Here is a 25,521-nt window from a genome sequence, read left to right as displayed (position 1 = left end):
TGTACATTCCCGTGCAAAAGTTTGGGTTCATCCCCTCAAAATCATAAAAAAGTGTTCTGCCCATATATCTGTGATTACACGTCCAATTGAAAATATTTAAGCCGCATTCGAAAGGCAAAGAGTTATTCTTACTTCGTACGTATTTGTAATTGTAATTGTAATTCCTCGATCCACACCCTGGCAGACATCCGTCCGCCTATCTAGACACGGGCTAGGTGAGGACCTACCAAGCCTCCCCCGTTAACATGTCCTATACCGTTTAGCACACCGGGATCTTCCACAAGCAGGCGCCGGTATTTAAAGCGGTCCCACAAGTTTCAGATACATTAAATAGATATAGTCCCTCTGGCACTAAACCGAATAGCGCCCTCCACATCATCACCAGCACTGCCCATCCCGCGCGCCAACAAAATGCCGGAAGTAGCGTGCCGTGTAGCACATCAGATGTTTTACACAGCACACCACCTCCGACACCATGCTCAACGTACAGCAAAGACAGCGCTGATAAAAAGCGGAATGCGTCATTCGATTCAGTACCAGAGGGACTATAAATGTAACGAAGAGGAAATGAAAAAGATAGTAGAGATGATTTGGCTGTTGGATTGCTGAAACGAGAAGAAATAAATAAAGTTATTACGTTAAAACGTGGTTTTTATAGTTAAATAAATGTATCGATAGTTTCTCATCTGTTTCTTTTCCGTATCGTAGTTGCGTCGATTATATCCAACTCGAGTTTTATCGTCTCCGCTCGGGCAATGAGGACCGCGATGAAATGAAAATATAAAAATATGAGCATTACTGTTAATCTATTATTTAATGTGGTTCTCATTTGCTTTCCAATACCTAAGTAACATGTGAACTCTGCCTCTATCAGAAAATTCTAATAAATTATAATTTATCCTCCTACACTTCCCTAACACAAAGTATCTCTATTAAATAAAACATTTACAAGTGCAAAAGCGCAAATAATAACCAAAAAAATACCCCAAAATTCTTTCTCATTGTACGACAAACATTTCAAAACAATTACGAAATGCTAAAATTCAACAATAACTACCCTCAACAAAACTTTCATTCAATCACCCTTAAAATACCTACACAGTCATCAGTAGACCCTGCACTATAATAACCTCCTAATATAACGCAGAGCTAAAAATGCTCTCTTGCGTTACACAATCTAAACAAGAAGCCATTTTCAAATACTTCCCATAATTTGTGCGCGGCAAAACAGATTCCACTTTCTACATAATGTAACCCAGCATGAACAGCTGCCCAACTCTCCAGATCTGCGCCCTCCAAGTTCCAAGGTGCTGCTGCCTTACGTTGAAAACTTCTTTCCTCAAAGTCTGTCTATCAATTCCGAACTCTATTGCATTCTACCATACCAATCAGACCCTATCCCTGACTAGACACAAAGTCATAACCCCAATGTGATGGATTTACCCAGTAAATCCACAACCTTGTCATAACCCCTTTTACGTTAAGCAATCCTCGAGAGTCATCCATATTGATGCTTGGCAAAAAAATATAGGTGTCAGTATTCAATCCACAAATTCCAAATTACACCACATTACGTTGGTCCGTTTGGCGTCGCCGGTGGATACCTGTTCTGGCATTCGTTTCTTTCAAATTTTACTTCTGTCCTCCCACTTTATCAATACGAATGTTGACGAATCACGATAATCTGAAGATCGTGACCAGAACGGAGGTAGGATTTATCACTAGGGACCAACCACCACCTTACTTCGTACGTATTTTTCCAAAAACATATTTTGAATTTTGTATACTAAATTTTTATTTGAAGTTGTGCCATTTAAAAAAAAAACACGCTGAAAAATCATATCTAATTTCCTCAGCATGGGATCGACCACAATTTTAAATCAAAGTATCATTATAATCGCAATCTTATATTCTTTGAAGAGACCCCACGAAATTTTGGCGGAAAAATCTGAAAAGTATTCAAAATATATGAAACAGTCAGTCAAGTAATCCCTACCTCCTCGCGGTACTGGCCGGGGTACGAGTAACCTTGGGGAAGATCGGGTAACCAACCCCCGGTGGGAACTTTGGTCGTATGCTGACAGGGAAGGAAAGGGGGGGGGTATGCTTCTGCTTTTGCTTCTGCAAACCTGGAGCGTCTGTACTCCATGTTAGGAGCGGCTCACAACAGCGTCTGTTCCCCATGTCAGGGGCGGCTGATCATCGTCCGAGTGCCAGAGAAGGACTCTAAGCCAAACTGTGCACTATGGCCCTCCGAACATTTAGGGGGAATGGTCCTCTGGAAATCAAGGGGGTTTGTGTCAGGCTCTGCAAGCCAGCCGTAAAAACATCAAGCAACGAATAATCAACGAGAGAATACGAACCGGGACAATCGGTGAAGACCATAGCGATGGATAGGGACTAGCGATTGGAAGCTCGGTACGGGGACAGGGTTGTCCACGATATTTCCAGGATTTTCCAGGTATTACAAAATAATTCCAGGTTTAAGAAATACTCTGATTTTGTGTGACTAAAACAAAATAATGACAAGTTTTAAAGTGATTTTGATTTAATAGCAATGTATTTACTTCTAGACATTTTTTAACGCCGCATGCTGAAGCTATTCCAATATCCAATATGAAGGTGCTTATAATACCAAAGTTCAAGCACAGACAAACAGACGTAACACTTAGAACAAATCTCGATCAAAATCAAAGTCACGAGGACATGTACGCCCAATGCTAAAATTAGTGTGATTGGCCGGCAGGCCAACAGATGGCGGTAGTTTGTAAACGTCAAACGCAAACAAAAACGATGCGAGCGCTGCGGGTGGTGGATTAGCCACCTACCATATTTTTGAATCGACCGTTAAAAGGTGGTCGATGGACAATGATGAGAGTGTGACGTCTGTTTGTCTGTGGTTCAAGTTTTATTCAAATGAATTTTATTTGCCTATGATGGACTTTTTATTTCGTTTGCAAGAGCTTTATTCATCATCGTGAACGGAATTTTCAAGTGCATTAGTATGCTTCTTATTGAAATTTGTTTCAGTACTGCGTTCTCGCAAGTGTACTATTCATTTCCATTGGTTATTTGGATACCTAAATTTTTAGTTGGATTTGTGACAATATGTTAAAATAAAACTAAGTTTGCCAATATTTTCGGAAGTACTTATAAAGTTCTGACCTGCAAAAATGGCCAAATTCTTTAAAATATTTCAATTTTTTTTTTTTTTTTTAGTATCATTCCAAACATTACATTCATTTCTAATATCTAGGTGTTCTGTGTTATTAGACAACACTATCATCCTAATTTGGTAAAACAAATTTAAGATTTTATTAACATTTTGTTAACAACATATAACATTTCATTTGCCGTAGCAGTTCAGATTTTTTACAGGTGAGTTAATTTCACCTGCTTATAAGAGAAAAAAAAACGTTTTGAATATACTGAACCTAACTTAACCTAAACATATAACGCATTAATCGTGGCAATAGAAGATTGTAACGATTTTTGCCTGAAATTATTAATTATTTTATTTGACATTTTTTCCAATGTTTTAACATTGGATATTATATGTAACTCATTGGTACTATACCAGGGAGGAAGCTTCAGAATCATTATCAAAATTTTATTTAGAATTCTCTGCAGAGCTTTCTTCCTGGTATTACAACAGCTAGTCCATATTGGTACAGCATACAACATGGCTGGTCTTAAAATTTGTTTGAATATCAAAAGCTTGTTCTTAAGACAAAGTTTTGATTTTCTATTAATAAGTGGATAGAGACATTTTACATATTTGTTACATTTGGCTTGTATGCCCTCAATGTGATTTTTGAAAGTTAAATTTTTATCTAGCATGAGCCCTAGATACTTAACTTCATCTGACCAATTTATTGGAACTCCTCTCATCGTGACAACATGTCTACTTGTAGGTTTCAAATAAAGAGCTTTTGGTTTATGTGGGAATATTATCAGTTGAGTTTTGGAAGCATTAGGAGAAATCTTCCATTCTTGCAAGTATGAAGAAAAAATATCCAAACTTTTTTGCAATCGACTACAGATGACACGAAAGCTTCGTCCTTTGGCGGAGAGGCCTGTGTCATCCGCAAACAGGGATTTTTGATATCCCTGAGGTAACTCAGGTAAGTCAGATGTGAAAATATTGTATAATAATGGTCCCAAAATGCTGCCTTGAGGAACACCAGCTCTTACAGGAAGCCTTTCAGACCTGGAGTTCTGATAAATAACCTGAAGTGTACGATTTGACAGATAACTTTGAATTATTCTAACAATGTATGTTGGAAAATTAAAGTTTTTTAATTTTACAATCAAACCTTCGTGCCAAATACTGTCGAATGCTTTTTCTATGTCTAGAAGAGCAAGACCAGTAGAATAGCCTTCAAAAAATATTTCAAATTGATTGAATCGTGATAATGATTGTTACAAAAGCCATCTGCTACATATTTGATAAGGTATATTCTCATCCCTGGATTCCTATTTTTCGGATAATAGAAGCATTATCAAGCCCCAGCTTAATCACGTCCGACCTGTGTAACATTTAAATGTGGTAATTAAAATAAATGATGAATTATTACATTTCATTCGAAAGAGTGCTAAATTAAACCTCTTTTTCCATGGTAGCTCCAGAATTCCTTTGATTTTTGACGAACTCAAGAAAAACTGAATCAGATAAATGCAATACAATAGTTACATAAATATGATTCTATGCACATTAGACTAACCCAATACTCAATTAACTGTTCAAATAGTAAAACTATTGATAAACAATATTTTTTCAATTCTGTTTTTTGGCTACGCAGTCTTGATTTTTACAAATTTGCTCGAGGTTTCGACAAGGCATAATTGATTCTACCACATAGTCGATTCTTTACCAGCTCAACAATATTTTTTCTATTGAAAAACAAATATTATCTTACTGTTTCGAATTCCTTAGCAATTTCCATTTGCAATCCTATTTGCTTAACCAATTTTTAAAAACACTTTTTTGTAAATAAATAGTCGATTCAAGTTGTGGAAAAGAGAGGGTTGAATTGTCATGAAATTTTAAATTTATAGCTGTTCAAACTCCAGATTAGGGAAGGTGTACCGGTATTCGCCTTGCACCAGTTATTCGCCACCCAGATTATATACCGTTTTACGACATATATGGTTGCCAATTGTTTAGTGTTCGCTAAATTGCTTTAAGATGATACGGAAATATTCTTGGAAATCGCAAAATTTGCTCAGAAAATAATAGAAAAAAATCATTTTCCTTCAAATTTTTGCTCCTCTGCACCTATTTTTCGCCACCTGTTCCTGATTCGCCACCCTCCATAAGAAATCAACGTAAGTGACGAATTCAGAAATCAAAATTAAAATCGTGGCGAATACTGGTGCAAACGGTCCAGTATTCACCACCACCATTTTTAATACAAAAACAAAGTTTCTGATTAGTTTTTATATTTTCCCTGCTGAGCATGGATTGAAAGCATTCGTTTGATGTATTGACAGTAACCAAAGGTCTTTTGATTTATAAATAAACAATATTTTTCCTTAGGGTGGCCAAAACTGGTACACTTACCCTACTTTTCCAAAATATTTTTGACGTTAACTACGTCTTACGGCAATATACTGGGTGTCAATTGAAAATCTAAATGTTGCGACCGTCGCGACATTATGTAAGATTTTAAATACTAATAACTCAGCCATTTATCGGTAGATTTTCAATATTTTCCCACCAATCGGTCGGAAATTTATATAACATTTTACTCAAATGGAGAAAACTTTTGATTTTTTGACGATAGACTATCGAAAATTGGGAAAATGTCGACCCCTTTCTTACGCAACCAAACTCGTTCATATTGTCTTCCACGATTCTTTTGGGTTGGGAAGCGCACTATAAAAGGAGACTATTTTCTGCTTCTTCGCTCATTCTTCTTTTGATGTTAACTACATCTTACGGCAATATACTGGGTGTCAATTAAAAATCTAAAATGTTGCGACCGTACACAACCCCCTCTGATTTTTTTTTTGAAATCAAATTGGACAAATTGGAAATTTATCGTGGCATTGCGACACAAAATGTCTTCATATATTACTCCTAATCAAGAAAGCCCTTAGTTTCCCAGGACTTTATCCGGTGTTTGTTTCATCGGTTTTTCTAGAATATAATCTAAGACTCCAGTTTTAAACATGTTGGAATATTCAACCAGAAACTACTCCAGATGTCTCCAAGGATTTCTTAGAATTTTCTACAAAATTGTCCTTCATAATTTTTTCAAGATTTTAACTACAAATATCTCTAAATATACTTTCAGGAATTAGTCCAGAGATTGCTCCTAAGATTTCTTCGGGAAGTCATCCAATAATTCTAAAGGATTTTTAAGGAAGTTAAAAAAAACAAGCACTCTTCCAGGAGTGTTCCATGTATTTCTCCATGGAAACGTGAATAAAATTTTCCAGAAAGCTGAGAAATTGAGGAAAAAAAATCATTACGTATTCGTAAAGCAAATCGAAAGGTAACTTCTGTTAAAACTTGTGTAAGTTCTTAAGTCACACTTGATAAATAATGATTTCTAGGGGAACTCAATCTTGATGAAATCTTACAAAATTTTCTAGATTATTGCAAAGATAATTGAAAAAAAAGAAAAAAAAATCAATTGAGCCTCTGGATAATATCCAGCAGAATTTTGTGAAGGAACTCCTGGAAATACTTAGGAAATCCTTAAAAAAGTTGTAGGAATGATCGGAGGATTTCTTGAAAAAAAATGCTGTATTGTTAACTAGTATAAACTGAACTTTTGAATATTCCATGGGGATTTTTTGAGTAATTCATTGAAAAATGTTTGGAAGAACTGCAGTAATCCTAGAATTTAATGCTGGAGAAATTCCTAAAAAAAAAAGAGATTCTAGAGTAACTACTGGAGAATTCGGTCAAAAAGTTAGTGAAAAAATATCTGAAGGAAGTCCTAGGATAGCCCTGAGAAAATTACTAGAAGTACTAACGTTGAAGTGCTCAATGATTTCCTTAAGCAAATTCAGGAAAAAATCCTTCAAGCATCCTTGGAAAAATTACCAAAAGAATTGGTAGAGGAATTTCTTCAAGAATTTCTGAAGAGAACCCTATATTAATTCCTGATAGTATTTTAGATTAAATCCCTGGAGAAGCCAGTAGGATAGTTCCTGAAGCTTCATAATGCATCTTAATGACATATAAGAAAGATAAGGAAAAAAGAGACTTTAGAGATCATTTTGGGAAAAATAAAGACTTGAGATACTTTTCATCAAAAATAGAGACTTTTTAGAGACTTGCATATAAATAAAGACCAAATCTCTAAAAGGAAACTTGCTACCAGCCCTAGATATGACTTTGGGTTTTGACGCAAAAATTCTTTGTCGTGAATATATTTTATCATGAATTACGGCCTCAAAACAATTTCCCTGATTGTGATCGAAATTCCCTGAGAATTCCAGGTTTTTTCCAGGTTGAATAAAATTCCCTGATAATTCCAATGAGCTGGATGAAGCCCCTCTTGAGGACTGCTGGAGAACAGTGAAAGCAGCCATCAACGATGCAGCTGAGAGCAACGTCGGGTACGTGGGACGGAGTCGACGGAACGATTGCTTCGATAAGGAATTTAGGCAGATTTTGGAGGAGAAGAACGCAGCGCGGGTGGTCATGCTGCAGCAAGGGACCAGGCGGAACGTGGAGCGTTATAAACGGAAACGGCAACAGCAGACCCGCCTCTTTAGGGAGAAAAAACGCCGCCAGGAGGAGACGGAGTGCGAGGAGATGGAACAGCTGTGCCGGTCTTAAGAAACACGCAAGTTCTATCAGAAGCTCAACGCATCCCGCAACGGCTTCGTGCTGCGAGCCGAGATGTGCAGGGATAAGGATGGGAGCATTTTGACGGACGAGCGTGAGGTGATCGAAAGGTGGAAGCAGCACTTCGACGAACATCTGAATGGCGCTGAGAGCACAGGCAATGGAGGTAAGGAGAACGGAGGAAATGCCTTCGTCGGTACTGCGGAGGATGGAAACCAACCAACCCCCACTTTGAGGGAGGTTAAGGATGCCATTCACCAGCTCAAGAACAATAAAGCTGCTGGTAAGGATGGTATCGGAGCTGAACTCATAAAGATGGGCCCGGAGAGGCTGGCCATTTGTCTGCACCGGCTGATAGGCACAATCTGGGAAACAGAACAGCTACCCGAGGAGTGGAAGGAAGGGGTAATATGTCCCATCTACAAGAAAGGCGACAAGTTAGATTGTGAGAACTTTCGAGCGATCACCATTCTAAATGTGGCCTACAAAGTATTATCCCAGATCATCTTCCGTCGTCTATCACCTATAGTAAGCGAGTTCGTGGGAAGTTATCAAACCGGCTTCGATGACGGCCGATCGACAACGGACCAGATCTTTACTGCACGGGAAATCCTCCAAAAATGTCGTGAATACCAGGTCCCAACGCATCACCTTTTCATCGATTTTAAGGCGGCATACGATAGCATCGACCGCGTAGAGCTATGGAAAATCATGGACGAGAAAAGCTTTCCCGGGAAGCTCACGAGACAGATAAGAGCGACGATGGAAGATGTGCAAAATTGTGTGAGGGTTTCAGGCGAACATTTCAGTTCGTTTGAATCCCGCCGGGAACTACGACAAGGTGATAGACTTTCGTGCCTGTTGTTCAATATTGCGCTTGAAGGTGTTATGCGGAGAGCCGGGCTCAACAGCCGGGGTACGATTTTTACGAGATCCGGACAATTTGTATGCTTCGCGGATGATATGGACATTGTCGGCCGAACATTTGAAAAGGTGGCAGACCTGTACACCCGCCTGAAACGCGAGGCAGCGAAAGTTGGCCTGGTGGTGAATGCGTCCAAGACAAAGTACATGCTAGCTGGTGGGGCCGAGCGCGACAGGGCTCGTCTAGATAGCAGTGTTAAGATAGACGGGGTTACGTTCGAAGTGGTCGACGAGTTCGTCTACCTTGGATCCTTGCTGACGGCTGACAATAACGTTAGCCGTGAAATACGGAGGCGCATCATCAGTGAAAGTCGGGCCTACTATACTCCACAAGAAGCTGCGGTCAAAAAAGATTCACGCCCGCACCAAATGTATCATGTACAGAACGCGCATAAGGCCGGTAGTCCTCTACACACATGAAACGTGGACGATGCTCGAGCAGGACCTGCAAGCACTTGGAGTCTTCGAACGTCGGGTGCTTAGGACGATCTTTGGCGGTGTGCAGGAAAACAGTGTGTGGCGGCGAAGCATGAACCACGAGCTCGCCCAACTCTACGGCGAACCCAGCATCCAGATGGTGGCCAAAGCTGGAAGGATACGATGGGCAGGGCATGTTGCAAGAATGCCGGGCAGCAACCCTGCAAAGATGGTGTTCGCTTCGGATCCGGTCGGAACAAGAAGGCGTGGAACGCAGCGAGCTAGGTAGATTGACCAGGTGCACCAGGACCTGTAGAGCGTAGGTCGCAGTCGAGGATGGAGAGAAGCGGCCATGAACCGAGTGAATTGGCAAAATGTTGTTGGCGAGGATTTATCAAGCTAGTTGATGTAAAACCAAATAAATAAAAATAATAATGAATGCAAAACTAACTTTTAAGAAAAATTGTTTTGAACCAAGCGAATGATCGTTCATTGATTGTAAAATTCCTGAAATCTGCAGCTCAGTGTACTGAATAGTTCTTAAGATTCAAGCTTTCGAAAACGAGAGTAGGGACTTCAATTCACACTTTAAAAAAAAATACGGTTCAATTTCATTGTAATAAGGTTCGGTGAAAAGTCACCGATAAATCTATACAATTTTTGAACAAAATCATAAAGAAAAACTCGAAAATGGTTCGACCGGGAATCAAACTCTCGACGTACTGATCAGGAAGCAGGCTTGCTACCTCTAAGTCAGCTTTCACTGCTTGTCAGTGGTGTGCAAAAACTGAAACAAAAGGAGCTCGTGCCTGCCAGAGCGGCTGTCAAACGATTTCACAGTATTTCGGTGAAAATAATGTTATTGTCGAACTGTTCGTTAGTATTTCACAGGGTTACAGTAAATTTGTTTGTTTCACGGATTTTTCAGGTAAAATAGTAGATTTCACGGATTTTGTCTGTAAAAAAAGTAGATTTTATAGGAAAATCTGTAATTTTGTTGTTTACAGTTCAAATTCGGTGATTTATTTCACAGGGTACTGTGATTTATTCTAAGTGTGCACATCTTCCCTTCAGATGTTATTAAAAATGTGATGATAAAAAGCCAATTGAATGTTGAAAATACCAAATTTCAAACACAAATTGATGAGTCAACATATTTGACGATAGTTGTTAAGAGAATTATTTAATTGATATAACTGTATTGGTCTTTCTTTTATAGAAACGTAAGGATGACTTCAGTTGTTTAAATTTCTTCTGCACAACAATAACACACTCAAACTATTCGGTAAAAATTACTGGGTTTTTGAACTACCGAAAAAATCAGTAAACTAAGAAAATTTGTTAAAAATAAAAAAACAGGAATTGTTATTTGAAATTTTGCGGTGGGCTATATTTTAATACCAATTATCAATGAAAAATAAAACCTGGGGATATTTTCCATTTAATCATACATAACGATAATTTTACTGGCTTTTTCGGTAGTTCAAAAACCCAGTAGAATTTTACCGAACCCAGTAATCTAATCTGAGTGTGTATATCTAGAATATTTATCATTTTTTATTATTACGCACAGAGCGGTCCGTGCACAATTTTGAATGAGAATTTTTAAAATAAGTAGGAAAATGTGGCTGACAAACTTTTTCTCAGTTGTAAGATTCAGAAACAAAAGCCGTTTAAACCATCTTTCGAACTGTTTGGCGTAACCAATTAAAATTCCATTTGAATGCGCAAATGTCTCAATTGAAACCATAAATGTAGTGCTCCACGAGCCAAAATGTCTGAAAACCCCTGGTCTAGGGGCAGGACACTGTCCAATATCAGGATTAATACTTCTAATATCTCTAATATTTGATGCCACACAAAATAAACAAGTTGTCACAAGCTTAAGACTGGTTGCTTTCGAAAACAAAAACGCCTAGCCTGATGTGTGGAAAATTTCTTCCCAGAAAAGGTCAAGAAAATCTCATTTTTTTTAACGCAGTTGAGAAGAAATATCATTTTAAATGGGGCTTTCTGTAGTAAATTTCTTTGCCCATTCGGTACAGAAATTGCTGTACATTTCTTGAGCGAAACAGCATCCTTAGCTTAAGAGTAAAGTAGGTTCAAATCAGGCACAGGTTTTATATTTTTGTGATAATTAGCCTTTTATTCATAGGTTTAGGAATAATAGTTGACGTACATTCATTTTCCTGATACCGTGGCATGGAGCATATCACGTCGATCAAGCCATGGTGCACAATCGCAGTAGAAAGGAACTAACATTTCGCTTCTAATGCATTCAGATGTAGTGATGTAAAGGCATTTAGAATTGTAGGTTCTATTACATACATACTATGAGAGCATTGGAGTCCAGCAAATGCTGTCATTTTCTTAATCTGCTTTGCCCAAGTACTCCAATGCTGCTACTCAGAAAAAAAACTTCATTTGTATGTTTATAATTTAAAATTAAAGGTTTTTTTTTTTCAATACTTAAGCGATCGCATTGTTTAAAGAGCTTTAAATCGCCCCCTTGTAAGGTTACAGTAAAGCCCACAGTGAGTCGCGTGCGAATAGTCGAAATCCAGGAATATTGTTAGGGTTAATGGGTTAATGTACGACAAGACGAAATAAAGTGTCACATTGTATGAGTATAGAAAGAAGTACAAAATTGTAATTTTTAACGAACAGTGCTTATGAAAAGGTGACCGGACAAGCGACGGCTCAGACCTACACTGAATCATTGTTGAGCCAATGATCGTGCGGTCCATCCTACTAGAGATGATCAAGTTATTCTGTTACAGTACATTACAATCGACTCTTCAAATCTCGATATCGAAGGGACCATCGAAATAGGGAGAGATCGAAACAAAGAACATACTTTTAATGAATACTAGATTGAAAACCACTCCGTTGTCAAGATAATAGGGAGAATAATGAACAATCTGACCTCATTTCGTGATCGAAAATCAGGTATAGTATTCCTTGATAATGGATTGATAATATCGACATATAAGCTAAGTATGCTGCTTCGCTCAAGAAAAGTAAAAATTTCTGCGGAAGATATGGTCACGAAATTTTTTACAGTGAGCTCTATTTGAATTGACATTTCTTTTCAACTGCGTACTGTGATCGAAGAAAACTGCTTTTCTTGACCATTTCTTGCAATAAATTTCCCACGCATCGAGATAGTCGATTCCTTCGCCTTCACATCGAGATATGGAGATATCGAGATAAGGAGGATACCGAGATATAGAGAGGGACATTTTTATTCTGAAAGGACTAAAGAAATCATCGACATAGGGAGAGATATCGATGTAGAACATCGAGATGTGGAGAGTCGCCTGTATAACGGTTGATTATGGTTTTCAAGAAGAAAAAAACTATGTTTGACTTGGATAACAAAACTGTACATATTGCTTTGGTTAATCTCATAGCAAATTGACATACTGATAGTTAATAAATAAATAAATAATTGCATGGCATACTGGATTCATTCTGCGCCTTGACGGTATCATATATTGCCGTTTGCCTTTGAGATGCTAATCTTGACTGAATGCGTTTCAAATGCGGTAAAACAAAACAATCAAAGGACAGCTAGCAACATTTAGCAATATCACTGCCAACCTAGCTAAGAAAAGCTATCTTTGACATCGGATTGCTTGTGGAAAATCTTACCGCATTTAGCGTCCTCGCATTTCAAATTTGCATTTCAAACGCACACAGCAATAAGTATTGATACTTATCAAAGTTGTCTTGCCCCTAGACTACTGTACTTTTCACGTTTTTCACTTTGAAATGCCTCGATTTTCGACATAATCATTTCTCTATTGAAAACTAAATTCTAATTTGTTGATATCATGGTCAAAATTTACAAAATTTAATAATTTTGACCTGATGACAAAAAAAACTGCATCACGTATTTTCATGTGTTGATCGTCAATAGCTATATTATTTTATTTTTAGTATTGTTTGCGACGTGGTGATGAAACAAAACCCTCAGACATACCTAAAGAAACGTTATTTTTTTCTTACCTCACTTTGATACATGGCCACCATGGCGCGCCGTTTGGACCGGCCGCGGGAAGATTTGTTCATCTTCCGGTCAAGATCTCGCATCGTCGTCGGTTTCCCGGACGACTTGAGCGCCAAACTGCCATTGGAAATGGGTGCAATGTGCACCTTGGGTATCGGAGCTGTCTGCTCGGGTTGTACCGCATGTGAGGGAGATTCGTGCTCCGCCGCCGGACCCGGATGAGGGGCACTGCTGGATTCTGTATTGTCCTGGCCCGGTTCCGGTTGGGAATCATTTGTGTTATCGTTGCAGGTGCTGTCCGAGCTCGCATTGCTGTGCTGTAGCTCTCGGGCAATGTTTTCTATGGTTTCTTCCGGAACGTCACCTCCTCCGCCACCTGGCGGAGGTGACACTAGACTACTGCTGCCCTGGGATGACTGGGATTGCTCTTCGAGGAGATTGCTCGGGTCGACGTCTTCATCGTCGTCGTCGTTGTTGTTGTTGTGGTGGTGTTCAATAGAGCGATCCTCGTCCGGGGAGGTCGGAATGAGAGATCCACTGCGGAGTTCCGGAGCGATACTTGGTTCGGTAAGAGTTTCCATCATTTGAATCGCTTCTAATTTCACTGAATACCAATTCACAACGGTTAAGATATGAACTTCGACAGTTACTAGATGCACTTGCTACGATAGGCGTAAGCCATTTTCCTAACGAAGACGATGGACGATATAGAAATTTTGCTATAAAACTGATGGACACTGGAGGAAGTGATTGATGCAAAAAAACTATCTTCTCATTGATTTAGCAGCAAACGGAGGTCCGATGTGTTGGTTGATGACCAAAAACTGCCTAAGCCTACATTTTTTTTTCGTTTCAAATATTTTGTTTGTACATACAGCGCCTCTGCATTTGTATGGCCTATGTTTACATTAATAACGAACACATTCACACGTGCTTCGGATTCCACTTTAATCACTCCAGTACTTCTTCGGCGTATGTCGGTGTGGGTGCCCACCTTTGATCATTAATAACTTTTTCTTCGATGATAATCTTCGCTGATTTCTGCAAATGGTTCACAAGTTTATTCACGATTATGATTTCCATTCGTCCGATTGATAACGTTCGTCCACGAATCGACACGATCCATTTTCCACAACGTAGATCAACCCAAACACTTGTTTTTCACAGTTTTTACGCGTCGCAGTTGACAACAGAACGATCCCTGTTTATAATCGCCAGTTATGAAGATTTCTACTTTTCCAATGCACTTTACAACGCTGACACAAACACACCTTCCGTCGTAGTTTTATCTGCGGGATTGAATTCACGCATACATTGACACCCTGTCGACTAATGTCATAAATTGTAAACAAATCGGTTAAATCACAGCTTTTTCTGCAGTATTTGCATCTGATAACAGTTTATAACGTTAACTCGAAGGTTTGAACATTGATTTTTCACTTTGGAAATCGGTTCCGAAAATTGATCTGATCGCCAAAAGCACAAATTACGTAGACGCGAAAATTAACGTCCTATCAGTTAACAGCAAACAAGCAAAGTGAGATGCTGAGAGTGAATGCCTACATCTTCTAACACCACCTTGAATGTATGCGATAATCGCAAAACTGGGTAATGTGATGTTTTTTGCTAAGCTCAATTTGAATCAAGTGGATTTTTGGGATTTTTAGTCGCTATCTGATTGCTTCTGTTTTAGCATTCATATCACTACGCTACAGTTAGGTTCGGTTATCAAACACTATGTCACCAAAATGATTCACGATAATTGTACAGTCAGGTCACGATAATTAACATCACAGTAGAAGATCTCGCTTTCCAACTATAACACTTGAAATCAGTGGCGGCAGTAGGCTGAATGTTCCGTTGAAAAGCAATAAAATAATTGGCATAATTGAGAGCTATAGAATTAAAAACAGTCATTTATTATTTTTTGACTAGCTGTCCCGGCAAACGTTGTTCTGCCCTTATTTTGAATCAGTTTGCATTAAATGTGCTGTAGTATTTTCTTTCCATTTGCTATTGTCATATAAAAACTGAATGAAGTTTTGGGATATTACTTTTTTTGACGTAGAAGTACGTCTCTCTTCTCTATACAGGAGTAAAATTGGAATTTCAAAACCAAGAGCGTTACGTTGGCATGAAATATTTTAAACGTTTATAACTTTTCGCTGGCTTAACGAAATTTCTTGATTAGCATCTCAATCGAAAGCCAAGACATCAAAGCTTCATGTCGTTTACTTACTGAATCCCACATACCTGTCCAAATAGTTTAATAACTGTTTTAAAAGAGAACGTTGATTTCAAGCAAATCTATAAATAGGGGTGACTAGAGAAAATTTGACGTCATTTGCTTTTCACTCTCCGATTGGCTCGCATCTCAGCAGGTGACAGATCGGCTTGTTCTGACCGGGCGTGCTTCTCAGGCACAGACATCGATAGCGAAGGACGCCCCCGTTTGTCTTGCTTCGCTCAAATCAAACTGTCGAGCGAGCGAGAGAAGATGCCGTCCGAAGCTAAAGCCATCACCGCTGCCGCCGCCTAGAAGAAGTAGAGGAAGCAGTCCACAGGAGAAATTGCGGTCGAACTGTGAACACGGTCGGGCGAGTCATTCTCGCTTTGTGGTTCACCGCTTGTTTGCGTTCACCCAGCCATCGTCATCGCCGCCGCAAATTTCATCGGCCGAGGAGCTGTTGACCCGCGCTTCAAAATTTCGACTCGTGATGAAATCATCATTGGTGGTCAAGAAGCAATCCCGTTAGGAGCAAATACCAGAAGCCCCCTGAGTTTTGCTGGTCCGAGCAGTTATTCGTAACAACATCGAAGCTAACAAAGCCATCGGTTCTTTTCAGAGCCAACAAATTTGTGGAAAAGAGTTAAAAGAGAAATATTTCCGACTTTATTTATAACTTCTAGTATTCCTAAATCAATTTCACGGCCTCATACAAAATTTCATTTGTCGTGAATAATTTATGACTCAACCATTTGAGATTGTACTCGTGGACGCTGCTGCAGTGCCGTCGGGGTGAGTGCTCAACATTTCACAACGATTGCAAAATAGAGTGGCTTTTCCAACAGCGCCTTTTATGTTCCATATTTTGTGGGAACACTTTGATTAGGAAAATTATCCCATGTGACAAAATTGCGACATATTTAGAATGCTTTTGAAAAGACATTCTCATTGAACAATTGTAATAATTTTGGCACCCATGGATCAGAAATTTACCGTCATAATAAAGAAAACTATTAATTATCAATAGCTCGTATTGAATATTTAGGGAATGCCAATCATTCCAACAATTCATGTTCGACCAATTTCTCACGTATTAGTATTCTCCGCAATTTTCAAGTAATTCCAAGCAAAACACATTATTGGCACATATTCATTTCCCAGATTGGTCGATCAGAAAGCAAAGAGCACAAAAGGGAGGAGCATCATCTTCTATTCCAAGGTTATAAAACATGCTGCCTTCGTTGGATTCAGTTTCATTCCATTTCCGCTTTCGAGCTGGTAAGAGCTCCTCCGAACTTGCTTAGTGAGAAGTACCTCGCTGCTAGAAGCCTGCTGAGCTGTTAATCCAGAATCTGGTTTGTGAAATTGCTCAAGATTTCAAGATTGAGCTACGTTTCCAGATTTCAACTAAATCCCTGTGTATGTACTCTGTTGCTGTTGTGTACCCATGAAATATTAGGTTTGTTTGTCGAATAAACAGAGAACTTATTCACATCTTCTTCTTCTTCTTCTTCTTCTTGGCATTAACGTCCTCACTGGGACAGAGCCTGCTTCTCAGCTTAGTGTTCTTATGACACTTCCACAGTTATTAACTGAGAGCTTTATTTGCCAAGGTTTCCATTTTTGCATTCGTATATCGTGTGGCAGGTACGATTATACTCTATGCCCAGGGAAGTCAAGAAAATTTCTATTACGAAAAGATCCTGGACCGACCGGGAATCGAACCCAGACACCTTCAGCATGGCTTTGCTTTGTAGCCGCGGACTCTAACCACTCGGCTAAGGAAGGCCCCAACTTATTCGCATGCATTTGCAACTCTTTCGATTTTCCATACAAAATGACCAACTTTGGTAAGTTAGATCTCAGTTATTTATGGAAATATTTTCGAATGAAACATTCACAGAACATCAGATGTAACTTGAATTTTAACATATATTTTTGAAAATTTTTCCAATCACAAGTTTATAAGTAATAACGGTTTGACTAAACTGTAATTTTCGACGAAAAATTCAAAACTTTTTATCTTAAAATCTGATAGCCTTACACAAAAACTGTCTTCAGCAAACTTATTCATCTCGTCAAAATCTACAACTTTTCTGAAGATACCATGAAGCTATTCCTTCAATATATTTAGTTATGTCAATCATAAAAAATCGTCAAAAAATTCGCTTTAGTCAAACCGTTACTGCTTTTCAACGTGTGATTGGAAAAATCACTCAAAAACATATGGTAAAATTTAAGTTATTTCTGATATTTTGTTAAAATTTCATTCAAATCAGTCCATAAATAACTGAGATATAGTTTATCAAAGTTGGTCACTTTGCATGAAAAATTAAAAGAGTTGAAGTTTTTATTTCTCAGCGAAGAATCACACCATCAACGAAAAAAGCGCGAAAGCAATAACCAATCGCGTGCGAGTAGCGAACGGAGTGACGAAACAACCAAGCGAGAGCCCCACCACTCGCCATCGGTGAACGAAGCTCGAGCAAATAAAACCACTGGTTGTTCTGCTCCCAGCTCATTCACAAATCGAACGGCATAACGAACGGATCAAGCAGCGGAGCAGCAAAGAAGAGCGCGTGAAAGCCACAGCAGTGTGCGAGTAGCGAACGGAACCAGAGAGCGAAAGCAACAACTGAAAATCATTCAGTGGACGGATTAGCAGTCAGCGCCAACCGGCGACCTGTTGGAAAGTAACGCCAGCAAAATATACACCATCTGCCTCTCCTTACCATTCATATTCTTGTACTTGATTAATTCAATGAAATGGTTTGGTTTGGCGATGGAGCAAAGAGTTATTAAGGATGATTTTACTTAACAAAGAGTTGTTGATAAATATTCCATGGGCCCAAATAGCCGTAGCGGTAAACGCGCAGCTATTCAGCATGACCAAGCTGAGGGTCGTGGGTTCGAATCCCACCGGTCGAGGATCTTTTCGGGTTGAAAATTTTCTCGACTTCCCAGGGCATAGAGTATCTTCGTACCTGCCACACGATATACACATGCAAAAATGGTCATTGGCATAGTAAGCTCTCAGTGAATAACTGTGGAAGTGCTCATAAGAACACTAAGCTGAGAAGCAGGCTCTGTCCCAGTGGGGACGTAACGCCAGAAAGAAGAAGAAGATGATAAATATTCCAATCAATAAGAGTTGTTTTGAAAAAGTTCACTTTTATCAGAAATTTCTGCTTTACCAAAGAGTTGTTAATGAAATTCCTGCATCAAAGGGTCGAGTTTCTCCCCACGAATATTTCCAGCCAGGACCAGTCATGGAGGACAATCCATCCCGAGCATCACGGCCCCCGCTTCCAAAATTCTCGAGTACGGAAATTGGAAAATTAATACATAATGCTCATCTTGTACATCCCTTGCCAAGGCATCAATTTCATATAGCCTATTTCTCAGATTAACGCAATAGACTAACATGTAGAAAAATTTCAGATCAATAGTTGCTTATTACAATTGGTCAGGAAACAGTTTATTGAACAGTATTTAAAATCTGTCGCAATTTTAATACATTTTCCAATTTAATACTCGAGAATTTAGGAAGTGTCCCCCATTATATGATAAATCAACGATGCTGTTAGAAATACCATACAATGCTGAGTAGCATGATGTTATTACGGTCCGACGGCGCTGCAGTGGTAAATTCTCAAATTCATGTAATTATGTGGGGTAAATTATGTGAACCAAATTGTAGTATACCGCGATATTTAGATCATTATAGATAAATCAGTAAATATCATCCAATAAACCGTTTTATGAACGTATGTTGGCCCTGAAAAGGGCCGATTGAGCTTGGATGCTGTGACCACGAGTTTACCACGAGGCGAAATCTAGAAGCGCGGATCGGTCAACCTAGAAATCTTGAGCGATTTCACAGACCAGATGCTGGATTGGCAGCTTGAAGAATGACAGCTCAGCAGATTTCTAGCAGCGAGGTACTTCTCGCTGAGCAAGTTCGGAGGAGCTCTTACCAGCTCGAAAGCGGAAATGGAATGTAACTGAATCCAACGAAGGCAGCATGTTTTATAACCTCAGAATAGCAGATGATGCTCCTCCCTTTTGTGCTCTTCGCTTTCTGATCGACCAATCTGGGAAATGAATATGTGCCAATAATGTGTTGGGCTTAGAATTACTTGAAAATTGCGGAGAATGCTAATGCGTGAGAAATTGGTCGAACATGAATTGCTGGAAGGGTTGACATTAACTAAATATTCAATAAGAGATATTGATAATCAATAGTTTTCTTTATTATGACGGTAAATTTCTGATCCATGGGTGCCAAAATTATTAAAATTGTTCAATGAAAATTTCTTTTCAAAAGCATTCTTAATATGTCACAATTTTGTTACATGTGATAATTTTGCTAATCAAAGTGTTCCCACAAAATATGGAACATCAAAGACGCTGTTGGAAATGCCACTCTATTTTACAATTGTTGTGGAATGCTGAGCACTCACCCCGATGGCACTGCAGCAGCGTCTTGTGGACTGGTTCATATTCTTCTTCTTCTTGGCGGCGGCAGCGGTGATGACTTTGGCTTCGGACGGCATCTTCTCTCGCTCGCTTGACAGTTTGATTTGAGCGAAGCAAGACAAACGGGGAGGTCCCTCGCTGTCGATGTCTGTGCCTGAGAAGCACGCCCGGTCAGAGCAAGACGATCTGTTGCCTGCTGAGATGCGAACGAAGCGGAGAATTGAAAGCAAATGACGTCAAATTTTCTCTAGCACCCCTATTTATAAATTTGCTTGAAATCAACGTTCTGTTTTAAAACAGTTATTAAACTATTTGGACAGGTATGTGGGATTCAGTAAGTAAACGACATGATTCTTTGATGTCTTGTCTTTCAATTGAGGTGCCATTCAAGGAATTTCGTTGAACCAGCAAACAGTTATAAGAGTTCAAAATATTTCATGCCAATGTAAGGCTCTTGGTTTTGAAATTCCAATTTCACTCCTGTATAGAGAATTTTTATTTTACTTTCAAACTGTGCGGCATAATCAAATGCAAACGCATTCAGTTCCCGATGGTTAGTGCCTGTGCTTTAACTGTTCATAAGTCGCAAGGTGGAACTTTCCCCGAGGTCGTGTACGACTATGACAAAAGCCAGGATCAGCAATTGGTATATGTTGGTTTGTCGCGGGTTACATCACTGCAAGGACTATTTTTGACAAACTCTACCAATTCTTCCCAGTTCCATCACGCCAAAGGCAGCAATTCCAAGGGTTGACTTGAGGAATGAGCTGCAGCGCTTAGGCAATCATCGATTAGTGACGCTTTGAGACGAACTGCGTGAAATACTGGATCATAGCGGCCAAGCCTGCATATTGATGAGTATCAATGTACAGAGCCTAAATGCTCATGCAATGGATATTGCTACAGACCAAAGCACTGGACCGATTCAATCGATTACCACGATCGAAGCACCCGAGCTATCAAACATCTAATCTACTGGAGGAGTTTGGTGAACTACAGCTGGAGCCAGAAACCGATCACCCAACCAAGCAACACAAGGAAGCAACGACCAAACAAACAAATTCAATCATCTGGCATTATTCCTGGAACACCATACACTGGTTCTCGAAACCACAGAACGACAAATGGTTCTTTTCAGGACTACCAAAATGAGTCCAAAAAGAGTTAACTTCTGAAAACTTCATCCGATCAATAACAACACAAAACTAGTACACTTACAAATTCATGCACATGACAAATCAAATTACTAATCATCGTAGTTCTACGTCAACCCCGCGGTAATGTAATAGACATTACCCACCCCAATTTTTAAATAGATTTTATTTTAGTTCATTGAGTCAACTTTTTTAACACATTCCAATGCTTTCTGATACACTACGTTTTAAGTTTTTCAGTCAGGAGCATAAACATATAATGCTGATCGTTTGCCAACACATGAGCATGCGACGTTTAACTGTCCATGTGAAAAGCATGGAAATTCAATATTGAGGCCACAAACGTCCAAAGATTGTCCTTGCGATTTATTTATTGTCATCGCAAATGCAAGGCGCACATGAAACTGAAAACGCTTAAACTCAAACGGTAAATCGGTTGGTATCATTGGGATTCTTGGAATTAACACGTCCTCGCCTTCATATTTTCCCTTAATAATATTCGCTTGAATGATATTGTTCAAAAGTTTTTTCACCGCTTATCTAGTGCCATTACAAAGTCGTGGTTGATTGATGTTCCGTAACATTATGATTACCTGTAAAATTGATACGGATTATTTTTGATATCGATAAGTTTTTGGTTAAAGTATTATAAGGTTCGTCCATGAAAAAATTAAGCTATTGAGGATTTCAAAAGTGAAAATAACAAATTTTGCAAGGAAATAATAAATTTGTAGTAAATAATCAATTTCGCAAGACATATGTAATGGACGTTTCCTCAATTAATACTGGTAATGACTTGAATAAAAAAAATACCGATCCGACTTTCAACTGCAGCTTATGGGGTGGTAATCCCGGCAGTTCTAACGAATTTAAAAACTCTGTTGGATGTTGACGACATCGTCTTGACTTGTCACGGTATCAACAGATATGTAAGATCGTAGCTGACCATCTATTTCATTTTTAATTATTATGTTTAGTTCGTCAACATCTCAATTTTTTGCTGCCAATATTGCTCGCTGGCTTAACCAATGATGATGTTTATAGTTCTGCGCAACGTCTGGTGTACTGATGAGTTCCGTCTTCGAAGTGGTGAATTGACAAAAAACATGGGAAAAGGTAACAAGCCAGTGGTTATATCAACAGGAATTCGTCCATTATCAATATCAATCAATTGCTGTGAAAACAGTTCAGCGGATGGTTCGTTCAACAATGCAACACGCATGTTTGTTGTCAATTTAAGTGTTTAACCGTATCTCCATAAGTTTGACGATTTCAAACACGCATTGATTTCGTCAACTGCGGTTGATCGTTGAATGACATCCAAAAAATCTCCGGCTAAAAGAATCAATGCACCTCCGAACAGACTTGGGTTGTTTTGCAAATCCTGCAATGTTTGATTTAATGCTTCTAAAGCCTTTTTGTGTGCCTCTTCATTTTGCAATGCGCGATCTTCCTGGGATTGCAATAATCGGACTGTAGCGTTACAGCTTCGTGTGGTCATATTCATCCTGTTCCGTTGGTCTTCATTTTAGCTTGCACGAATGGTTCTTTGATTAACTGCATTACGTGTACGGCGACCAATACAGACACGTTCAGCTCTCGGTATTGTATTTTTTTTTTAACTGGATGTAATGGTAAAAAATAATTGAAATATTTGTGCCGTAAATTAGATGATATAAACCAACCTGCTATTGCTTCTTTAGATTCAATGTCAATATTCGATCTTGAGCACCACCATGATAATAGCAACGCACTCTAGATCACTGCCAGTTAGTTTTTTAGTAATTAGCACTGAAAAGTGTAAAATTTTGATTTTAATCTATTTCTAACCATTAGCAGTGGTTTTTGATAACTTTATTTCCACACAAACACGTCGGAGTCCTAAACGAACACGCCTGTGAAAGAATTATGTGAATCCCTTGACTCATTCTCAAGTTATTTCGTGACATACCATTCCATTTTTATTTATATAGATAGATAGATAGATTGGCTTTTAAATCATACGTATTCGTGACACATTAACATATGTTCCAAGAAAACACTGAAAATTATTCACACGTACGATTCACATTATTTTTAACGTACATCTGTCGTTTCAATCAGCAACATTAAGGTAACACGGGAGACCGTGTTATTTTTTCTATCTTTTGCCTCGCTCTTTCACTTTTCATCAAAACTTTGCAGAAGCAAATCTCGAGTTTTAGTGAACCGATGAAGCTGAAAACTGTATGGGTTGTGCACTACCTATATAGAATTATATAATACATTTTTCGCATCGTTATATAGAGTGGTACTTGAGATTTGCTACTTCAAGTGGATAGGGTGATTATAATGACGTCTCGTGCGGCCTTAAACATAAATAGTTATCGTTTGATTCTGTTAAACACTGTCTATGGTTTGAAATCCTGCACTGAGCCAAAACTACTTAGGTGTGACATAAATCATGGTTTGTGAATCAGTCAATTTATGGTTTCATTGAACACATTACCATTCAAAAAAATGAAATCAAAGGTTTCAAAGGTGAGATCTATGATTTTTTTTAAGAAGCACGGTTTGATATAATGTTCATAGCAATAATTAAAGCAAATTCTCCGTTATCGAACAAGGGTACAAGTTCAAAGATGCTTGATGACGCGTTTCCGTTGTTCCTGCCTGAAATCTTATGAAATCTTATTTCACAATACAATTTACAAGTCGTAAGACATGACGACAAATTTTTCAATTATTTTCACAAGGGATTTCATCAAAACTATTTGAAGTATTTGCCCTAAGTCTTTACTTGGAAAATTTACTCAGGCTAGGATAGATTTCTTCATTTGAGAGATTTGCAGCCTGAGGTTAGCTTACCTCTTAAATTTCTTCAGGAGTTCATGTACTGACTATTTCCTATTGAATCCCTTCGAGAATTTTCCTAAGGAATTCGTTAAGATATTTTGTTTTGGATATCTCAAAAACACAACCTGGTTTTGAGGAATTTTTGAAAAGTTTCTAGTTGAAATGGTAGGAAAAACTGTAGTTGTAATTCTTCCATAAAACTCTAGAGAAATTTCTAGAAAAAAAAAATACACAGGGTCGAGTTTAATGAAGTTTTTGAAAGTTATCAATAGATTTTCTTGAAAAATCCCTCGATAATGTTTTTCGATTCTTTGGAGTTGCCGTGGATGGAATGGCGTAGAAACACTTGTCGAGTTTCTTAAAAAAATCTCTGAACAATTTCTTTCGAAAAATTTGGAATTAATCTTTACGGTTTTTCTTGGAAAAAATCTGTAAAAACCTTGAGGGAATCTCCTAGAATTACTACTGGAATATTCTGCTGAAGGATCAAGGGAAAGCTATTTTTATAATTTTTTGGGGCAAATTTTGAATAAATTTCACAAGATATACTTTGAAAAATCGCTGGAAGAGCATATAAGTTATATTCTACCTACGGGTGCGACACTACAATCCCAACAGAAAAGATGATTGATTGTTGGTCGATCCCGAACAAAAATTATCAATTACTATTTCTGCACCATCTATATTTTACCAACCCGCAATCACACATCTATCACATTCGCTGTATTAGTTTATTGCGTTGATTGCAATGCCCCCAACACGCTCACAAGTCCACCAGAGGAGCAAAACACAACAATTCACACCTTTGGCTATTATTTTCCTTCGGCAGTGATGCTCAAAGATGCTGCTGCCTACTACTTCCAAGTGGGAGGAAGAAGGATGCAAGTGTGAGAAATAAACACAACGATCAATCGAAAAAAAGAGCGAATCAAGAGAGTTAGCATCGTTAGCATATCACTCTCGAACCGCGATTACAGCACAGTGAAGGAGAGAATCCAAACCCAAAAGAGTATGCGTTAACAATCTGAATGCGCCTACTGCCGCCCGCTCTCCCTCTCTGCTCTCTCTGTGTTCAAGTATTTTTAGGTCAGAAACTGGAGTTCTTTCACCGATGCTTTTCTGCCAGCTCGACAATGGTTTCCGAATGAAAAATTTCGCCTTTCAAATGGCGTTCACTTAGACACTGCACCTTATTCCGCTGGATTGAGCGCTTTTGCGCTTGTTTGCACCGTAATTTTGTTCTAAGTTGTCACAAAACTGCACTTATTCGACCGAATTTTCCAAGCACTCGACAAATTGCGTCCGATGCAAATCCGAACCGATGGCGATTTTCTTCTGTTTGATAGTTTCTCTCCGATGGAGTGGTCTTATTGTTCTCCCATGGATGATTATATTTTGCTTGTGTGGGTGCATTTGAGGAAAACAGGTAAACTTTACTTGTGTATAGAACGTTGAATGACTATTCGGTGGCTGTGTATGGAGTAAGAAATAAAATTGACTTGCATTGAGCGATGGAACTTCAAGCTTTTGGCGGTAGAGGCGCTGTTTGAACTGGCGGTTTGGCACGACACGTGCTATTATTCAAACTTCAAGTTACTTATAATTTAATATATTGTATCAATGAGCAGGGGAACTGAGGGGAAGCGCCACCCTCGATTTGGAAGAA

The 25,521-nt window shown here is 38.8% G+C and overlaps 1 protein-coding gene across 5 annotated transcripts in view; it reads right to left on the bottom strand.

The window, feature by feature from the left end:
- The window catches only part of LOC5578231 (F-box/LRR-repeat protein 6), a 41,415-nt gene extending 16,213 nt beyond the window's left edge, over positions 1-25,202 (bottom strand). The window contains exons 1-3 of one of the 5 annotated variants that reach the window (XM_021841690.1): positions 25,045-25,202; positions 14,432-14,489; positions 13,160-14,201 (exon numbers count right to left, since the gene is read on the bottom strand). In XM_021841690.1, coding sequence (XP_021697382.1) covers positions 13,160-13,744 — 585 coding nt within the window. In that variant the 5' untranslated portion in view covers positions 13,745-14,201; positions 14,432-14,489; positions 25,045-25,202. Of the gene's footprint in view, positions 1-13,159; positions 14,490-25,044 lie in introns of all 5 variants that reach the window. The other 4 variants (XM_021841688.1, XM_021841689.1, XM_021841691.1 and 1 more) reach the window with 4 other exon arrangements.
- Between the last annotated feature and the right edge of the window lie 319 nt (positions 25,203-25,521).

Source organism: Aedes aegypti, chromosome 2 (genome assembly GCF_002204515.2).
Source record: "Aedes aegypti strain LVP_AGWG chromosome 2, AaegL5.0 Primary Assembly, whole genome shotgun sequence".
Classification (NCBI taxonomy): domain Eukaryota; kingdom Metazoa; phylum Arthropoda; class Insecta; order Diptera; family Culicidae; genus Aedes; species Aedes aegypti.
The sequence above is the reverse complement of the archived record's forward strand: the minus strand, read 5'-3'. Positions and strand labels throughout refer to the sequence as shown.